Source organism: Cantharellus anzutake, assembly GCF_015039405.1.
Source record: "Cantharellus anzutake strain C23 chromosome Unknown EI90scaffold_21, whole genome shotgun sequence".
In the NCBI taxonomy this organism is placed as follows: Eukaryota; Fungi; Basidiomycota; class Agaricomycetes; order Cantharellales; family Hydnaceae; genus Cantharellus; species Cantharellus anzutake.
Window position 1 is genome coordinate 102,985 of NW_024066971.1, and position 17,509 is coordinate 120,493.

General features: G+C 49.3%; 4 protein-coding genes across 4 annotated transcripts; 2 read left to right on the forward strand and 2 right to left on the reverse strand.

Moving 5' to 3' along the window:
• Positions 1 to 90: 90 nt before the first annotated feature.
• EI90DRAFT_2919153 (armadillo-type protein) lies at positions 91 to 4,062 on the forward strand (the record flags this gene model as incomplete). The annotated part of the gene is made up of 21 exons (XM_039054692.1): positions 91 to 220; positions 246 to 330; positions 388 to 502; positions 550 to 725; positions 775 to 921; positions 975 to 1,171; positions 1,230 to 1,408; positions 1,460 to 1,634; positions 1,690 to 1,711; positions 1,760 to 1,795; positions 1,848 to 1,938; positions 1,996 to 2,146; positions 2,199 to 2,401; positions 2,454 to 2,537; positions 2,585 to 2,641; positions 2,694 to 2,939; positions 2,995 to 3,282; positions 3,336 to 3,506; positions 3,562 to 3,804; positions 3,874 to 3,905; positions 3,963 to 4,062. Coding segments are annotated over 21 exons (2,928 nt in total), but the record flags the coding sequence as incomplete, so codon positions are not given.
• Positions 3,664 to 7,380, reverse strand: EI90DRAFT_2971889 (aconitate hydratase). The gene is made up of 12 exons (XM_039055742.1): positions 7,256 to 7,380; positions 6,948 to 7,207; positions 6,779 to 6,887; positions 6,690 to 6,719; positions 6,461 to 6,628; positions 6,131 to 6,386; positions 5,416 to 6,081; positions 4,991 to 5,365; positions 4,874 to 4,939; positions 4,581 to 4,825; positions 4,363 to 4,524; positions 3,664 to 4,303 (listed from the first exon to the last, which is right to left on the reverse strand). The coding sequence occupies exons 2-12, from the start codon at positions 7,130 to 7,132 to the stop codon at positions 4,097 to 4,099; spliced, it is 2,469 nt and encodes an 822-aa protein (XP_038916399.1). The 5' UTR covers positions 7,133 to 7,207; positions 7,256 to 7,380; the 3' UTR covers positions 3,664 to 4,096.
• Positions 7,381 to 9,642: 2,262 nt separating this feature from the next.
• On the forward strand, positions 9,643 to 16,682 carry EI90DRAFT_3055626 (nucleoporin Nup186/Nup192/Nup205). The gene is made up of 13 exons (XM_039060158.1): positions 9,643 to 9,839; positions 9,898 to 10,353; positions 10,413 to 14,663; positions 14,715 to 14,879; positions 14,934 to 15,052; positions 15,104 to 15,253; positions 15,307 to 15,445; positions 15,497 to 15,601; positions 15,660 to 15,683; positions 15,743 to 15,876; positions 15,925 to 16,048; positions 16,105 to 16,286; positions 16,339 to 16,682. Exons 1-13 carry the CDS (start codon positions 9,671 to 9,673, stop codon positions 16,450 to 16,452), a joined length of 6,132 nt encoding a protein of 2,043 aa, XP_038916400.1. The 5' UTR covers positions 9,643 to 9,670; the 3' UTR covers positions 16,453 to 16,682.
• Positions 16,463 to 17,482, reverse strand: EI90DRAFT_3055628 (uncharacterized protein). The gene is made up of 2 exons (XM_039060159.1): positions 17,028 to 17,482; positions 16,463 to 16,978 (listed from the first exon to the last, which is right to left on the reverse strand). The coding sequence occupies exons 1-2, from the start codon at positions 17,448 to 17,450 to the stop codon at positions 16,874 to 16,876; spliced, it is 528 nt and encodes a 175-aa protein (XP_038916401.1). The 5' UTR covers positions 17,451 to 17,482; the 3' UTR covers positions 16,463 to 16,873.
• Positions 17,483 to 17,509: the final 27 nt, after the last annotated feature.

The window sequence follows — 17,509 nt, forward strand, 5'->3', positions numbered from 1 at the left end:
GGAAGACCTACAGCATGCATTCTCGGTTCGTGCTTGATAAGCCGCTTCATTCTTATGGCAGAAATTCATCGGACCCGACTCGTGGCGTAGATAGTTCAGCAACTTTATTCTGGACACTGTTCACCCGATCAACAGCACGCTCTTCAACAGCAACTCTTCAACTTTCAGAAGCGCTCCGAAGCATGGACAATAGTTGGTCCATTTCTCAATCATGAAGCAAGTAACCACCCGTGTTGGCTTAAGAGGCCGCTATTCACATTCACTTGCCAAGAATCCAAACGTCCAATTCTTTGGTGCTCATACGGCCCAAGTCAAGATTGCCCGTGATTGGTATGTCTGAACTCGTGTTGACTGTCTAACACTACACTTCATATATTATCATATAAGGGATACGATTCCCGAAACTGATATTGAAGCATTTCGAGAGTCATTGCTTTTGCTGACCTCGCAAGCTGCATCATCAGGAAAGCCAAAGACTGTCCTGCGCAAATTATTTGTTGCCGTGCGTTGACCGAGAAACCCTGTAATCCATGTGTTGAGATTTCTTAGGTGGTGTCACTTGGGTTGAGACTGTGCTCATATAACCCTCCTCGATGGGAAGATTGGGTGCTCAGCTCTGTTCGCACATTCTCCGCCTCGTCTTCATTCCCTCATGAGGCTCTCCTTACTTATCTCTCTATCATCGCCGAAGAGGCTTCGAGATCTGACCTTGTTGGACCCAGCCGGTAATGTTATCCGAAACGCTCAGTGCGTCGAGCTCATCTTTGGGTTTAGTGCTCATCTCAGCACCGCCTTGAGAAGCGCCAGCTACTCCGTCCTCCAAGCTATATTGAGCTCCTTGAATAATCCGGAACGTGATGTCAGCGAGAGAGTTGCCGCTTGTAAATGCTGTGAGACGTGGATACAACATCTACCAGCGAAGTGAGCGGGGAGTAGCGTTCGCGTGGGCTAACATGGACTCATACACCTCCAAGTGACATTACTAGCACACTTCCGTCGCTTTTTGCTAATCTGACCGACCCCCTGATATTCGTCTCTGCTGCTAGCATTTTGGAGGAGATTCTGACATCGTCACCATTTTCAAATGGCACGGGCACTAGAGTTTTGACAGAACCACTTCTAACGTGGTTAGATGAGGTTGGTCAGAATATATTCCAAAACAGTCTCGAAGGTTCGCCTCAAGCTCTTCCAAACCCATTGGAAGCCGCTAATGAGACGCAACATATTAGTTTCTGCCATCGATGAGGTTTCAAGAGGCTTGTGCAAGCTGCTCGTGGCCTTAGGAGACCATTCCGTCGCGTACATGGCATTACACCTTTCATCGCGCCCGATTCAGACATTTTTGCGGGTTTTCTTAGGTTATACAGGATTCCCAGGGTGGTACGGTGTTGACGAGGAGGAAAGCGAGGTAATTGAAGGCACTCGTATGTAAAGCGATATCTCATCAATATTTTTCTAGATGACAACATCTTTCTGGACTTACTTTGGGGAAGCGCTCCTTGATTCAGAGTTCATGTCCGATCCTTCAGCGTCGGAGACGGTTATGGCAAAAGGTGTCTTTGCAAAGCTAGTTGATATACTTGTACGGAAGTGTACATGGCCCTCGTCATCTGACTTAAGTGACTGGTCGACAGGTGGGGCCAAGCGTTCTATACCTTCCGCCCTCCTAGTCCCTGATATGATCCGAAGACCAAATTGACAGGTTCATTGCGTGGGTCGCATTCTTCATGATGATTATGGTTGCCCCATCTTTCCCCAGGTACCGAAGGGATCTCGGAGAGGCCGTTGTAAATGCGTACGTCACCCCTATGTCTTCAGCTTGGCGTACTCAGCAGCAGTCTCAGTAGTTATTACATAATAAAGGACGAAGCTTTGCGTATCCTGGTCGATCCTGTCTGCGATAATGTCTTGCTTTCGCCAGACGTTATCAACTGGGAAGTTGGTGTCAATTGATTACATGGCATAGCTTATGCTACTAACCCATAACGCGAACAGACTATCGAAGCATCTTTACATTGTGTGAAATGTGCTCAAGATGCCGTCCCACTCCAAGAGAATATCTATTTGCGGCGATTGTTTTCAATACTTACTGAAATTCCTGCATCTGGAAACCACCGCGTCCGGCAAACCGCACTCAATCTCATCGGTACTTTCACTTGTTCACTAGTTAATAGTCTTCCTGAGAAGTCTAACGATAGGGGAATATTCTACATGGTTTTCCACACAAGACTCTGCACTCCTCCTGAAAGTTGTCGCGTACGTTTCGAGGAGTCTTGGCGAGCATGGACTTTCTTTAGTTGCCTCGACGTCAATGAAACAACTCTGCGATGCTAACCGCACTCAATTGGCACCACACATTGCGTCTTTTGGCGATGTTCTAGTTCTTGCGGGGAGCGTACCGGTATGTCCAGAGAAGTGTTTCGGGAGTACCAGAGTAATGTCGTTGTGGATAGAATGCAGAACGTGCCAAAGTCATCGAAGCCGTGTCAAGCGTAATACAAGCCCTTCCTCCAGAACAAGGTGCAGCGCCGACGGAGGTAGGTCAAGGGATGGTTAAGTTTATCATATTATATCAAATTTTCAGGCTGTCATTCGCCCCGTCATCACCGGACTCAGTCTTGCACTAGAGCAATATTCAACGGTGAGTCACCCTTGAGGTACTGCAACCGAGCCGAGTCACATGTGTTTAACAGCAACCAGAGGAAGCACGCACGTCAGTTAATGACCAGTTGGTCCTCTTGGTGGCATGTGCGCGGGGATTAAGCGCGTCCCAAGATACCTTTCTCTACGACGACAGCGATTCGCTCGAACGGTCATCCACTCTACAGGCTATGGAACGCGGGCGTGCCTCTTCTTCCTTGGCGCACTCTCGTGATATAATCCTTAGACTCTTGGCCCAAATAATGGATCTTTGGTCTTCTGACTCTGAGGTGGCTGATGTGAGCGCACGGACTCCCTCCTCCTGTTATTCGTCGGTGACGGATGATGATGTAGACCATCAGCGAATTATTCAAATACATGACAGCTCTCCCGGAGGAGGCCACGCTGATTTCCTTGCCCCCTGCGCCTCTTCTGGAGCTCATATGCGTGGCCGCCAATCGTCAGTTGACAGCAGTTTGGCTAGGCATCGCTGCGAAGCTAGTGCTTCAACTACAGCCCACGTCTTGGACTTCACTGAAACCTGAACCTGATGAAGAAATCCTTGCCTTGGTAAGACAGGCTACCCTTAGCTTAACTGTATCGTCGTTGCGGACATTATCAGAGGAGGGCGCAATGGAAGCGGTTCGTTGAAGCCACCTAACTTGTTCCCTGTGGCTAATCCAGCCTTGTGACAGAATCCAGATTTAGTTCAAGGTTTCTTTGCATGTCTGGATCAAATTTCAATATCCTTCTTCTCCGCGATCATTGCTTTCCCCCCCGATGTTGCGAACGCTGTTATGATGTGTTCAATTCATGCCCTCAAACTGCAGGAACGTTACTCATTGGTTGGGAGCTGCAAATTTTTGGTATAATTCGAACGAATATGCGTTCACCCGTCACCTAGCTAACCTCCTCAATTAGGTCACACTCATTAAGAAGACGACTATGGAGCAGGATGCGAATTTTGACAATTCCCGTAACCTCGTCCGACAACATGGTCAGTCCGTCATTGAAACTCTGATAGTTGGCATTGCTGGGGATGCACCACGGTCAGCCGTACCCAATCTTGCCGCTGTCCTGTCAACGATTGTTTCAAAATACTCTGAGGCAAGAGCCTGGGTCATTAATGCAATGAATCATGTGAGCAGCATTGTGAGTGCCCTCGTCGGGTTGCCGATGAACGTTATTTGCCTTCAGGCTCGACTCAGCCCGAATGGAAGGGTGACTTCCGAGTCCAAGGACGCATTTATGAAGACCGTTATCAGGTGACTCACCATCTCCTTTTAATAGTAGCAGAGGCTCAAGTGGTGTCAACATTCCAGTTCGAGATCATCGGCAAGAACGGCAGCGGCTGCTAATGACTTCTCACTAATCGCGAGAGGTTTGACGGGTACATCCTATGCGGCAGGCACTAGTATATGATTCTTCATGTAACAATCGGCGGCAGGTGAGGGATTCATGTACAAGTGGGAAGTTTCGGCACGCGAAGAGAAACAATATTTTGAAACAGACGTTCAAGCTTTCGAGCGCTTCGCCATCTGTGGACAACATTATCTGTTCTATCACAGGAGACAATAAGCAGAATACGCACCAAATTGAGGGCTGAGCCGGCCTTAAACCATTCAATCTGCCCTTCGTTGAAAGAATGAGCCAAAGAAATTTCCTGACACAAAATATATTGGTTATCTATTTCACCGTCCAATTGCAATGGAATCAACTCACGTCAATAGAACCATCAGAGTGTTTTGCAACGAGAAGTATATTTTTCCCTGGTGCAAATGTTTCGAGACCTTTGATGGTGACTCTATCATCTGGCTGAACTTTGTCGTAGTCTGCAGGGTCAGCAAACGTCAGCGCAAGCATTCCCTGCTTCTTCAAATTGGTCTACGGAGGACGTCAAGTTGCGCAGCACCCATACTGCTATGTTACATCGGACGTACTTCGTGAATCCGGGCAAAGCTGCGGACGATGATGGCCAATCCACCCAGATATCGGGGCTCAAGCGCAGCATGTTCTCGAGAGGAGCCTTCCCCATAATTGTGATCACCAATCACCACCCACTTAATGCCATGATCTCGATAATATTGGGCCACATCAGGAATTGCGTTCCACTCGCCAGTCAACTTATTTTTAACGTTGTTCGCCTCCCCATTCGCAGCATTGATAGCGCCAATTAAGCAATTTCCTAAAAAGGCGTCAAAAGTGACCTGAAGGGACTACAACGTTCACTCACTCGAAATGTTTTGAAGGTGTCCACGATACTTGAGCCAAGGTCCGCCAGCACTGATATGATCGGTGGCTTGACATGCATTAACGAGTTGTATTGAATGTCGGGTGAAATGTCACTCACTACACTTTCCCTTGACTTTAATGAGAATAGGGAGATCGGTAGGCTGCTGGCCGTCCCAAGGTTTGAAAGGCTCTAGTAGCTGGAGTCGATCGCTCTTTGGATCAACTGCAACGCTCACACTAGCGCGATCATGAGGGGGTTTCTGATAGGTGTCCTTGCCAGGGTCGTATCCTCGAGGGGGGAGTTCGTGTCCAGATGGGTCCGAAAATTTAAATGGTTTGCCATCAGCCCCGATAAGGGTATCAGCAAGTGGATTGAAAGTAAGATCTCCGGCGAAAGCCATGGCTGTAACAATGTCGGGGGAAGCAACGAACGCATGTGTGGCGGGATTAGCATCATTGCGACCGGTGAAGTTGCGGTTGTAGGATGTAATGACTGTCAAAATGTCAGAAAGGTTTGACAGTTATTGTGATGACGGCACCCACTGGAATTGGGCTCTCCTTTTTTGACATCTTGACGATCCCATTGGCCAATGCAAGGTCCGCAAGCATTTGCAAGGACGAGGCCACCAACCTTCTCAAAGATTCCGATTTGACCATCACGATCGATGGTAGCGCGGACCTGCTCAGAACCAGGAGTAATTGTGAACTTGCTCTTTACCTCAATGCCATGCTCTGTGGCTTCGCGTGCAATGGAGGCAGAACGAGACATATCCTCATAGGAAGAGTTGGTGCAAGAACCGATGAGAGCGACCTTGAGATCCTGTGGCCAGCCGTTTCTTTTCACCTCCTCCGCGAACTTGGATATGGGAGTCGCGAGATCAGGAGTGAACGGACCATTGATATGAGGTTCCAACTCAGAGAGATTAATTTCGATATGCTGGTCGTATTCTGCGTTCTCGTCCGCTTGGAGGTTGCGCTGGAAGGATTGGGCATAGGCTGCAATCTCGCCGCGTTTAGTTGCTTTGAGGTAATCCGCCATACGGGAGTTAAAGGGGAACAACGAAGTAGTCGCGCCAATTTCTGCTCCCATGTTGCAAATAGTAGCCATTCCTGTACAGGACAGGGACTGAACACCCGGCCCCTTGTATTCCACAATAGCCCCCGTGCCACCCTTGACCGTGAGAATACCGGCAACCTTGAGTATAACATCTGAGGTGCACGTCAAAATTGTTAATTCGCTACGAAAAAGTGGCGATACCTTTAGGCGTGGTCCAGCCTCCAATTTTTCCAGTCAGGTTGACACCAATGACTTTGGGACACTTGAGCTCCCAGGCAAGGTCTGCCATGACGTCGACTGCGTCTGCGCCACCAACGCCGCAAGCAACCATTCCGAGACCACCAGCGTTGGGGGTGTGTGAATCAGTCCCAATCATAAGCCCTCCAGGGAAAGCGTAGTTCTCCAAAATTATCTGGTGAATGATACCGGAGCCTGGTTTCCAGAAACCAATGCCATACTGTGGACGAGTTGCTGATCATTAGGGTGCCTGCCGCAAAACATATAGAAGGAATAGACAACTATCTAACCCACCTTTGCGGTCGCGGTCGCCAAGAAATCATAGACTTCTTTATTTATATTAATGGCACGAGCAAGGTCTTTCGGTCCTCCAAGTTGAGCCTCAATCAGGTGGTCACAATGCACTGTCGTGGGAACAGCTGTGGTGGGCATCCCGGCGGACATGAACTGCAAAAGAGCCATCTGTTGAACGTAGGCTAATAGTGTGAGAACTGTGGCAGATCGGGAATACGGCAAAGCTGACCTGGGCAGTTGCATCTTGGCATGCCACTCGCTGTGGGATTTGAAGTCAGGTGTGCAGAAGAGCCACAAAATACATCGAACACAACTTACATCAGGGCGAAGCTTGAGGTAGCTCACACCCCTAGTGATGTCCTGGTTGTGAGGGTCATCCAAATGACCGTAAAGGATTTTTTCGGATAATGTAAGGGGACGGTTGAGTCTGGCATGTGGACCTTGACATCAAGCACAACGGATACTATCCCATTCTTGTGGAACTCACCTGCCCCTGACAACAGACAAATTGTCCTCGATACGCTGGTAGTTAATATAATTGCCTTGCTCGAGGGGCGACATTTCAACCCTCCTGTCAGCTATGCGGGACACGGCTGTCGCCATCCTCACATTGCTGAGAACGCGGCTAACTGAGCGCCCGAGGAGCGTACTTCGGGGCTTCAGGGTTAACATGCTGGTATGGGGATAGGCTTGTTACAGGAGAATAAGTGTGAGGAAGGAAAGCAGAGGCTTTGAAGGCCTTCTCGCGGTCAGCTTGCCGATGATCAACCCGGTAATGGCCGGCTCACGTGATGAAAATTGCTGCTATGATCCCATTCAGTTCGGCAGATCCAAGAGACACCAAGCCTTGCGAGCCACTGCCGTCTCTGGTGTCGTTTGGCCCGGGCCCGACGGGGAGTAATTTCCCCGTGAGTTGGCATACTTATTGTGTGATGATGGCCGTAATCGGAACGCACACAACTTATTTCATGTGAATCATCCTGAGTGCGACTTATTGGTTCACTTCCTTTTGGCAGAGGAAATGTCACTGACGAATCTTCACATCAAAACTCTCTATGCCACCTCCGCATCGTCCGCTAAGTGATCAAACCATCGGGTGGTGTTCTGGTTCGCAGGTGGTATGCATCCCTCAGCTGGTCATCGGCAAGTCCACATGGGTCAATCTCTGCGAGGTCTTTTTGCAGAAGATCGGCAACAGCCGTTATGACGGACGTTCACTCTGAGCAGTAAACTGCAAACTCAATGCCAACTTCACTAAATAATCATTGTACTGACAGTAGACTCCAAACACACAACAGGCCCACCCCTCTAATATTAAGCAGTCACAGGCTGGAGGCCCTGCTGGTGACACAAAATGACACTCAGTCGGCCTGCACCGAGAAACCCCAACCAACTGTGCGCCGATTGCTAAAAAGAGACCATCGTCTCAAACTAATCTGTCACGCCAGGAGGAATAGAAGTAAATCCATTCTCCCAGCCCAACCACAATGCCCCTGGCCAGTACGATTTTCGACCATGAATATTTTCGCGGTGTGCCCGGACACGAGTTCGCCCAAACGACCATGGCAGCTTGTTCCGTGGGCCGATTGGTGGCACTAAATCAAACGAGATGCCTGAGCTGCGTGAGGTGTTATAGCCTCTTTCACTCAGTAGACATCCGTGAGCACCGGAGGGTGTTGTGCTACGCATTCCATGTTACGCTGACAACATCTGTACGACCCAGCAGTTTGCACGCTACAGGCTTCGCTCGTGTTGCTGTGGATTTTTTGTAAAACTAATTTTTGCGCTGTTTAACTTTGACCGTAGGCTTGTCGGGTTACCCGGCACTGATGGCGACGTCGAACCTTCATCGAAACAAGATTACCAACGGAGCGCAGGGCTCGACACCAGTGCCGCGAAAGCGAGAGAAGAGAAACCGATTGCAAACAGTCCATATTTTGTCGCGAAACTAATGTATTATTGCAGCGTTAGCACTACAATATGAAACGACGGTGACATTTGCGTCGTACATCTGCAGAGGCAACTTCAGTAACAAAGTTTTCACGATGCGCCACACGTTGATCACTGCTGAGAGTGAGGAGCTGACACCGTCTGCGAGATTGGAGGGGGATACACTGCGTTGCTAAACCAAAACCACATGGAGTGTCAGCAGCAAACAAAATCGGACGCGATTGGGAGGGTCATTCTGCCGCGCGACAGCGAAGGTCTTACTTCATTCTGTCAAGGTGACGGAGAATGGATACACAACCTGGAATTTGTTTGACACGGTGGATAAGGGCATGTACGTTGGTGAGACTCACGTCTGGATTAGTGAACGCCTGAGTGTCCATCGATAGGGGATAGCTGACTATATATGTACTCTCCTGGGCGCACGGTCAAATTATTCGAAATCATGTACCGCTGATCGTTAAAGACATAAAATATAAACCATGAAAGAATGCATACTGTTAGGAGAGTGCCAAAGACGAAGTTGGAGGATCTAAATTACAAATAGAAGGGAAAGTTACACACAAACCAGACTAAGATCGGTTCACAAAAGGCAGGAAAAAATACACATTTGAATGCAAAAGTGCCAGGAGAGCGGCAAAGGCACACCTGAACTCTTCATTACCACCGTCACTCGTGAACCGACTCCTCCTTCACATGAGTCTGTGAAGCTAAAACCTTCATATCGCGTCATTTGGGACCCTGCACTGCATGCCAGGACCTCCAAGGACAAAGAGAGAAAGCCTGCCATTCGCTAATATGGTGTCCTCGAAGGCGAACCGCCAGTCGCGGTGCGCGATCCACGCGTCAAGAACACGAACGGATGTTTTCCCGGTCGAGGTAACATCGCATTGAACTCTATCAATTTCCTGAGTATAAGGTAAGTGACGCGATGCCATTCTCCCAGAAGCTGCCAACTTCTAATTCATCATCTGCAGTGGGATAAAAACTCAACTGAGCCCCCACCCCCACCTCCTCCACGCGCTATCTTCGTTAGAGGCCTTTCACACCTTATGCCTACCGCAGTGGTTCACGGGTGTAGGTTCGGGAAAAAGCAGCAAGTCGGTCTTTACTCACCGAGAGAGACACGAGGAGTTCAGGGGATAGGGAAGGCGAGAAAGGGGCGATGTCAGCACCCTTTTATATGTATGCAATGTAAGGTTCAGTGGTGCGGCGGAGTTGGCCGAATATATTACTTATGAAGCGCCGCCGGTTTTGAACCATATGGACAGTTTTCAGCGTTTAGAGTCCAAGCTCAAAACTTTAGTTGCTCGGTCTTCTGAAGTTCCAGAACATGCTGCTTTGGTAATTCTTGACGAAGCGAAGGACTTGTTAAAACGTCTTCTCGTCACTCTCCCAAGGAGCCCGAAGGAGAAGGTCGAGATCGAAAGCGGTGAGCGAACACTCCGAGGATGTGTATCATTTCCACCATTGATTGGTGCTCTGCCTAGGCAAATACTCTATGCAGGGTCACTCATCCGTATTTAATGTTGAATTCAAGCAAGAAGTGCTTTTTCTTGCCGACCAGTTGGACTGCTCGGAGTTTTATTGCGCCGAACTCTTAGGGCATGTGCTACGTACTCAACCAAATAGTCGAATTTCTGGGCTTGCAGAGAAAGCCGTGATGCTGCATCACAGGGAACGCATTGCTTCTATACGTTGTCTCCAGCTTATTCTCGAAACAGCGACACGCACCGATATCCCCAACCTATCCAATGTGGAATTCATCCGAGCTCTCGCACTGCAGCTCATCCTGGCCCCCTTCAGTACGAATGTGGAAGAAGGCCAAATTAATCTCGCTAGGAAGCTGCTCGCGGAGATCGATGATCTTATCCCGACGACCGAGGGCCCCAGAGGCCCGCTCCAGTCAGAAGGTGTTAATTTGTCTTCTCCGCCCGTTATCCAGGGTAAGTTTTTACCCCGTAGAATAAATCATCTCCTAACTATCATACTGCACCTTTGGAAGCCCAAAGAACTCGTTTCATTCGCATTAACCGTAAGGCTGCTAGCATTCAGGAGCGAGCCTTGTGTGCACACGTCCTTTACCTAATCGCTGCGTGCGGACAACTAGGCCCCACAGATGTGACATATCTGGTCAAGTGGCTATCCAGTGTGAAGGACTATTCGCAAGGCATTGTCTTCTATGTTTTTGCCTGTGTGCTAGTTACCATCAATCCTTCCTCCACAGACGAAGATGGGGCCCTCTCCGACATATATACTAACAGCTCTTTGTTTGTCAACGTCCATACTGCCCTCAATGCCTCTTCATGGGAGCTTCCTCACCTTCGAGCTTCCCTCTTGCTTCAATGGTCATTGTTTGTACTCGAGGTTCGAGGCAGGGATCCGAATCTCCTTGGAGATTACGTTGTGGTCGAGGATGAAGTGGGTACCATTGCAAAGGAGGCCATTCGTGGCGGCGCTTTTCAAGCCCTTAGGGAGTTTGTTCTGCGATCCCAGGGTCCGGCAAATCATGCGGCCCTGATGGATCCGTTCGCTTTCGATGGCTCTCGCGTCATTGGCGTATCGGAATATGGCAATGACGGAGAGGTACAAGATGAAGTCCTGGACCCTGACTTTAGAATGTACTTTGTAGAGTGCATTGATCGCTTGGTCATTGCACTCATAACACGGATGTCTCGTGTACTGCGCGATATCCGGAAACACGAAGAAGATGTATGGTTGTCCTGGGCACGCACTGGGAGGTCTGCTGTTAACTCCAGCAATCCCTACGGGGCATCTGCTTCCCCTGATCCACCCCGACGAGACACAGAAGCTCTTTTTCGCCTTATTGCCGCGATCTATGACCATATGCCGGCGGATTCCGCAACCCGGTTTTGGACAGAGAGGGACGGCCTGAGATTGACACCTTTCCTCAAGTGGGCTGCCGAATCTCGGCAAGCCAATACCATTGGCGCTATGTACGACATGTTAGCGTCCCTTTCGCGGGGCTCAACCAGTGCCATTTTCGCTTACAATTTCCTCTCAACGGGCGGGAACGACTCAGCAGCTACCCCACAGACGTATTCCTCGTCCAACTCCTGCTCCTGGTCCACATTATTTATGGCCATACACCATTACGAGAATCAGCTGTCTCACGGCCGAATCCCACCATCCGGCATGACAGCGATCTTTCCAGGGCACTCTATAGGCGTGCATTCCAGTTTTCACCAGTCTGATTCCCCGAAAGTTTCATTCCCACCGGAGGAAATCGTGCTGTTGGGTTCCTTTCTCAATTTGCTACGGAATGTGGCCCGGTATTCTGCGACGGCAAGGATCGCGCTTCACGAAAACCATGATTATCGAGTCGTCCAGTCTCTCTTCACTTTGGCTTCTCACCCCATACCACTTGAACTGAAAGCTATTTTATTCAACACGCTTTCCGCATTTAGCAGCCTTGACGCTGGCGCGATTGGAATTGACGTTGTGAATCACATGTGGAATGTGTTGGAAAAAATGGAGATTATTCCAGTCCGCCAAGGCGTCCAGGGCCCCATGCTCGTGTCTCGAGTTGGAAGGGCTGCGGGGGGCGCGGTGATAGAGCTGGAACAAGTTGAATCTGTTGGAAAGACCTATCCTGCCACAACAGCCTTAATCCAGCTGCTGGATTCTCTTATTCATGTCCCAACAAAGAATGTCATTTTGAAGGAAGATTTTGGAACGGTTTTTCAAACAATTCCCGACCAATTGGGGTCGGGCTACCGTATTCCTGGCCTTCGCCCGTACATCGACTTCGTCGCCGAGAAAGTCTTTCTCAAAACCTTCGAACGTGATTTCGCGGACCCCAACGAACGGTGGCAAATGTTCAGTGCATGTCTCGGCGTTTTTGAAAAAGCATTGGCAGGATTCGACCTCAGTATTCTTTATGACGAAGGCCTGTCATCCTGGACCAATCTTACACCCGCACACAAGGCAAAGGCCCTGACAACACTAGCCACACTTGTTATCCATCCCGGTTTCTCAGTCATGAAATGGATTCTTACTGTCGGGAAAATGCAAGAAAATCTGCTTTATTTGGTTGCTCAGGACTTCGAAGGGACACATCTCCAACTGCGGCGAAATAACGAGGTCGCCAGCTCAACCATTCGCACGCTACGCGTTCTCTGGCGAGTCATCCATATCCAATCTATGTTCATTGAAGGCTTGGTGCCGATATTGAATGATGTTGGTGACTTGCCCAATGTTGGATCCGTCGGATTTCCTGTATCAACAATCCATTCCCTGGAGTTGACAATGCTTCAGCATCCTTCCATTCCATCGAATATTGCAATGTTTGTCGCTTTGCCCGAGAGTGAAATACCGTTTTTTGCCCTGAAAATTCTGCGCACTCTGAGCAATTCCCAGTATTGCCGGCCTTTCTCGGCTGGGACTTATCAAACATTGGACCCCCTTGCAGCAGCGTTGCGGAACTCACAGAGACTTGACTTAATCATCCAAGGGTTTCGGCATTGGCTCGAGGTAGACGCCGAAGACACTTCCATCGATGCTGATGAATTCGACCCCGGCTTGAGCAAGATAGAACCAGATCCGGCCTATTCGCTATCAGCCCTTATACGATCCACAGTACTCCGACTTCTGATAGTCAATACGAAATCTACACGTCCATCTCCTAACATTGCTCATGTGCTGCTCGGCTTGGACAACAGTTCTAACTCCGGTCAGGTGACGGACGACCAAATCAGTGCCATCGACGAGTCGGGAATACTTCACTCTATACTTACACTTTTGGGGCAAGGACTGTCGAAGGATGATGCAGTAATTCGGCTTGCTCACTCTCATCCCTCGTTTGCAGACCAATGCTTCCATCTTATCAATCAGTTATGCGTGCATCCGTATACCTCTTCCTCTGTCGTTCGTCACTTGCGGCTTCGGGAGCATTTCTTCCAGCGACAACTGCTTGCTACCCCAATTAGGACGTCTCCCAGATTTTCAGGAAACCTTGGAATTGCACATTATGTCGATGGGTTGCGGGTATCAACAACAAGTGACGCCATGTCAACCAGCTTACGCATGACTGCTCACATACTAGACGCAACCGCAATGGAACTTCACATGTTGACTGACACTCGGCAAAAGAGCAGAGCGGCCCAGTTAGTGGAAATACTCCTTAACACTGCCAGTGTAGCCGAAGAGGATCACTTCTTAGAAGGGGAGCTTGGGCTGGATCAGTCTTCCTCACGAATTCTGGGTCTTCTGGAATCCATTTCTGTGACATGGGAAGATGCTCTTGTTGACGACCAGTCCCCAATTCCACTATATGAAAATTGTGATTTCAGCCGATGCCTTCGTGTCGATGAGGTGGGATGCCAAGTTTACGATCTTGCGCCTTTACTCGCGATTGTTTCAAAAGTCAGGGGCCAACTACACGGGGCGGGGTCTCTCCAGCCGCTCTCCCTGGACCAGGTGAGGGCTGAGACTCGAACAGTCCTAAGGAGGGTCGCCATCGAAAACCATCGCCGGAGGGTGGATCATGCAAGGTGCCACGCATACATGGCGTGGTCGAGCTTGCTCAATGTGACCCTTCTCAAGGCCTTCGACCACTTGCCTTCAGATAGGGCAGAAAAGCTTCTTTACGATATCTTTCAGAGCCTTTCCGTAGCTCTAAATTCGCCAATAACACCTGATTCGACAATGGTAGCTCTATCCTCGTCCCTGGTGCTCGTCCTTACGAAGCTGAGAGCCTTTATTCGAAGGCGGTTACACTCGTTACAAGGGGAGAGCCAACTATTTGCATTGCCCATTGATCGCCTGCACACCTTCTTCAAGTCCGTCCTTCTGTCCCTGCTCCACAGAGGAACATCCGAAGTGGTACGGGGGAATTTATACGCAGTCATAATACAATATTTGCAATTCGCGTTGGACTTCTCGAATCTTCATGAACAAAGATACCACGTTGAAAGTCTCTGTTCTAGGCAATTTGGTCCGGACGTACGGAGCAGCCATAGCCTTCTGGTGTCTGATTTCCTCAATGGGTGCCTATCCATCGTTATCAATATGGTGGATCGATTACTTCAGTGTGCATGCCGCGACGCAACTGATGGGAGTGAAGTGTGGAAGGCTATGGCATTTGCCTTGTTAGAGGTCTTGGTTCGACTGTCCCAGAGAGCCCAGTCCCAGCAGATAGAAGCCGCGTTGGCAAAAGACGGGCATATCTCGAATTTTTTGCAATCTCTCCTAAATGGAAGTACGGAACTCCAGCATTCACTCATACCCAACGCCAGTGAGTGCTTTCAATGAAGTTACCTTCATTTGAATGATTCACACCAACCAGGCTCCCTCAACGCATTATATGTTTACGAGGCAAAGATGTCCCTGCTCATTCGAGTCGCTCAGACAACATTTGGGGCTGCTAAACTTGTTGAGGCCCGACTCTACAATTGTTTAAGTCAGTGCGATTTCGTTCATGCGATGGCTGTTCATGGAGGGGAAATGGAGGGTTAGGAGTTAAGCACTAATTTTCCGCGAGCCGATCTCACGCACACATTTGTAGCTCACAATACCTTTCTTCCCTCCACTGCGGACCGACATCGCCAAATACTGGAGCCCATGCTGCGCTTGGCGGTCAGCTGCCTGACGTCGTTGCCTCCAACGCCGTCTCTCATCAAGCAGGTATGGTGATCCTACGCATGGCGTCGAATTCCCTGCTGATGGAGGTTTCAGGCGACAAGTTATTTTGTATCTCACCGGGAAGTAATCCTGGCTTTGTTATCGTCGTTTCGTGAACCGTGGACTCTTGGTGATTTCAGCCAACGTCACCTTGTTGTTACCCTTGCAGCCCTGTTGAACTCTCAGACATCCCTGTCAGGCTTGGTAAGTACCTACCTCGTGCAACATCTTAGGCTGCCCTGAAGAACGGATCTCAGTGGGACATTAACGCCTTAAAACCCATTCATGTAACAATCGTATCGCTCGCTCGCGACTGCTTAAACTTGGCCAAATGGGATCCAGCAATCGCTGTGCCGAGTGCTGGTGAACGAACAGGCCTTACTCAAAGTGCTGTTGGTATGTGCCTTGGTCCGTTAACAATAGTCTATTTTCCAACGAAATTATCAGGTTTTGGGGAAGAGGGTACTCTCTTCAGTCAGAGAATTCGCAATGCCACACTCCGACTTCATCGTTGGCTGTCGCTCTACGTTATTTACGCGCAAGACACGCTCGGTAATTTCTCCACAAATTGCCCAATCCACTGCTTGTTAACACTTCGATCATATGACAGGACCCATTTTTCGAGAGGGCTTTTGTGCGCCTTTATTTTGAGCTCCCTACGTTAGGAATTTGTCTCACACCTTATTCACACAGCGCTCACGCTGATCGATGTCTTATCTGCGCTGTCGTTTCTTACACAACAGCTTGACCGGTCACAAAGACAGATGCAGGACATCGACCTGAAATTGCAATCCATTGATCGTATGGCTCCATCTGAGGCTCTCGAGGCTAGTTCCTCTATCTAGTGTATTTGCTTCTCTCACACTACACCGTAGATTCTTCAACAATGCGGGCAAATGTCCTCTGATGCCCTCGATGTCTTTCAACTCAGACAATCCGCTTGGGCTGAACTACACCACGCTTGGCAAACATGTGGGCAATCCTTCTTGGAGTACCTCGGTTTGTTTCTCAATCTGTGGGCCTTGCTTCGTTGAACTGAAGTTCATCTACATAAGCCTCCGTGGAGATCCTGCTGTGGGTAATGTGGAGGAACATCACATCCACTCCTTCGGATGTGAGGGAGGGGCCCAATGCAGTGCTGTCTGCCAGGGATACTCTGCGTCCCAGCGATGCTCGGGCTGGGGGCACGCTAGCCAAGGCGCTCGCGGCGGCCTTAACCATCCTGAACAACATTCCAGTAAGGAAAGTCCTGAAAATTTATGTGCAACATGCTGATGTGGCCCACACAGTACAGTTACCTGTTAGGTGCTGAAATTGGCGAGGCAAGAAAATTGTATATGCAGTTGCTTAGTCGGCGTCTTCAGGATATGTTGGGCCGCGACGGGGATTTGGAAATCTTATGATAATTTGCCACAGCATAGTATGAGATCTCATTTCACAAGGATTTGACTTGATTTTTGCATCGAGTCAATATTATTTGACTCGAATTGGGAACCTCCCTGCCGCGGAAAGTCGATGATCCATCTTATGATCGCCTCCACACACCTCTACATGTACATGGCTCCCACAACCCTCCAAATGATGTTGTTGTCCCCATTATATTTATGTCATAATACTGACCATGCCAACACTACATCGGTACACTACAACCCCTAAGGATGGTATGATGAGCAGACCAGGTCTAAATAAGAAGTCCGAGCCATCCATCGGATTGCTAATTCCTCGCGTCGATTGTCAGTATCATTCTTGCAAAATAAAAGGTGTTTATTTCAAACCCAGTGGCCGTACGTACTGGCAACATTGGTTTCGGGTGACTGGCAGATCCTACCGTATTGCCCTCCAGAGCGCGGATTGCAAGGGTTGAATAATATGTCTAGAGAAGGAGGGTGAAAGGTATAATGACAATCCTATCCGCAACGGAAGAATAGCCTGTGAAAAGTAAGCGTCCACGAAACAGAACTGCAAGCAGACCATTCACTTTTGTTGCTACATAGGCGAGGACTGCATCGGCTGCAACCCCCCGAATGATAGGGCCGCCGTCTTCGCGAGGATGCAGAGAAGCGCTCGATTCTGGTGCCCAAATCCCGTACCGAGCCCCCACTCGTCCCACCAGCTCCTCGCCGTCCTTGATCCACCCATGTACTGTATGACCCCAAGATCGCTCTGGATTAGCTCTCTGAGAAAGCTGTACAATCTTGTCGAGAGCCACCTCCCCCACGCTGAACTGGCGAAAAGTGTAGAATGCCCCGACGAACGGGACAATTGCAGTGATCTCGTGAAGAACAATGAATGAGGCCAATAAGGAAGAAATAGGGGTTCCTGTTCGAGAGGAGATCCGGCGCAATGCTTCGCGACTCGTAGTGGTTTTGAGCGCCAGCAAGTTGACGGCCGAATTTCTCATGGCAATGCTATGGTTAGATTGGAATGAATCACGAGGACGTTTGTTGCCGGCCTCGTTCT

Bases quoted from the DNA above. Each gene is read 5' to 3' on its own strand.
- EI90DRAFT_2971889 (XM_039055742.1), bottom strand. From the start codon at position 7,132: ATGTTAACCCTGAAGCCCCGAAGTACGCTCCTCGGGCGCTCAGTTAGC. The intron at 6,629-6,689 runs GTCAGCTTTGCC...TACGTTCAACAG, and splicing joins GCCAAGATGCAACTGCCCAG to ATGGCTCTTTTGCAGTTCAT. The intron at 4,304-4,362 runs GTGAGTTGATTC...ATTTTGTGTCAG, and splicing joins ACTCTGATGGTTCTATTGAC to GAAATTTCTTTGGCTCATTC.
- EI90DRAFT_3055626 (XM_039060158.1), top strand. From the start codon at position 9,671: ATGGACAGTTTTCAGCGTTTAGAGTCCAAGCTCAAAACTTTAGTTGCT. The intron at 9,840-9,897 runs GTGAGCGAACAC...TGCTCTGCCTAG, and splicing joins GAAGGTCGAGATCGAAAGCG to GCAAATACTCTATGCAGGGT. The intron at 15,602-15,659 runs GTAATTTCTCCA...ATCATATGACAG, and splicing joins TTACGCGCAAGACACGCTCG to GACCCATTTTTCGAGAGGGC.
- EI90DRAFT_3055628 (XM_039060159.1), bottom strand. From the start codon at position 17,450: ATGAGAAATTCGGCCGTCAACTTGCTGGCGCTCAAAACCACTACGAGT. The intron at 16,979-17,027 runs GTGAATGGTCTG...TACTTTTCACAG, and splicing joins TCGCCTATGTAGCAACAAAA to GCTATTCTTCCGTTGCGGAT.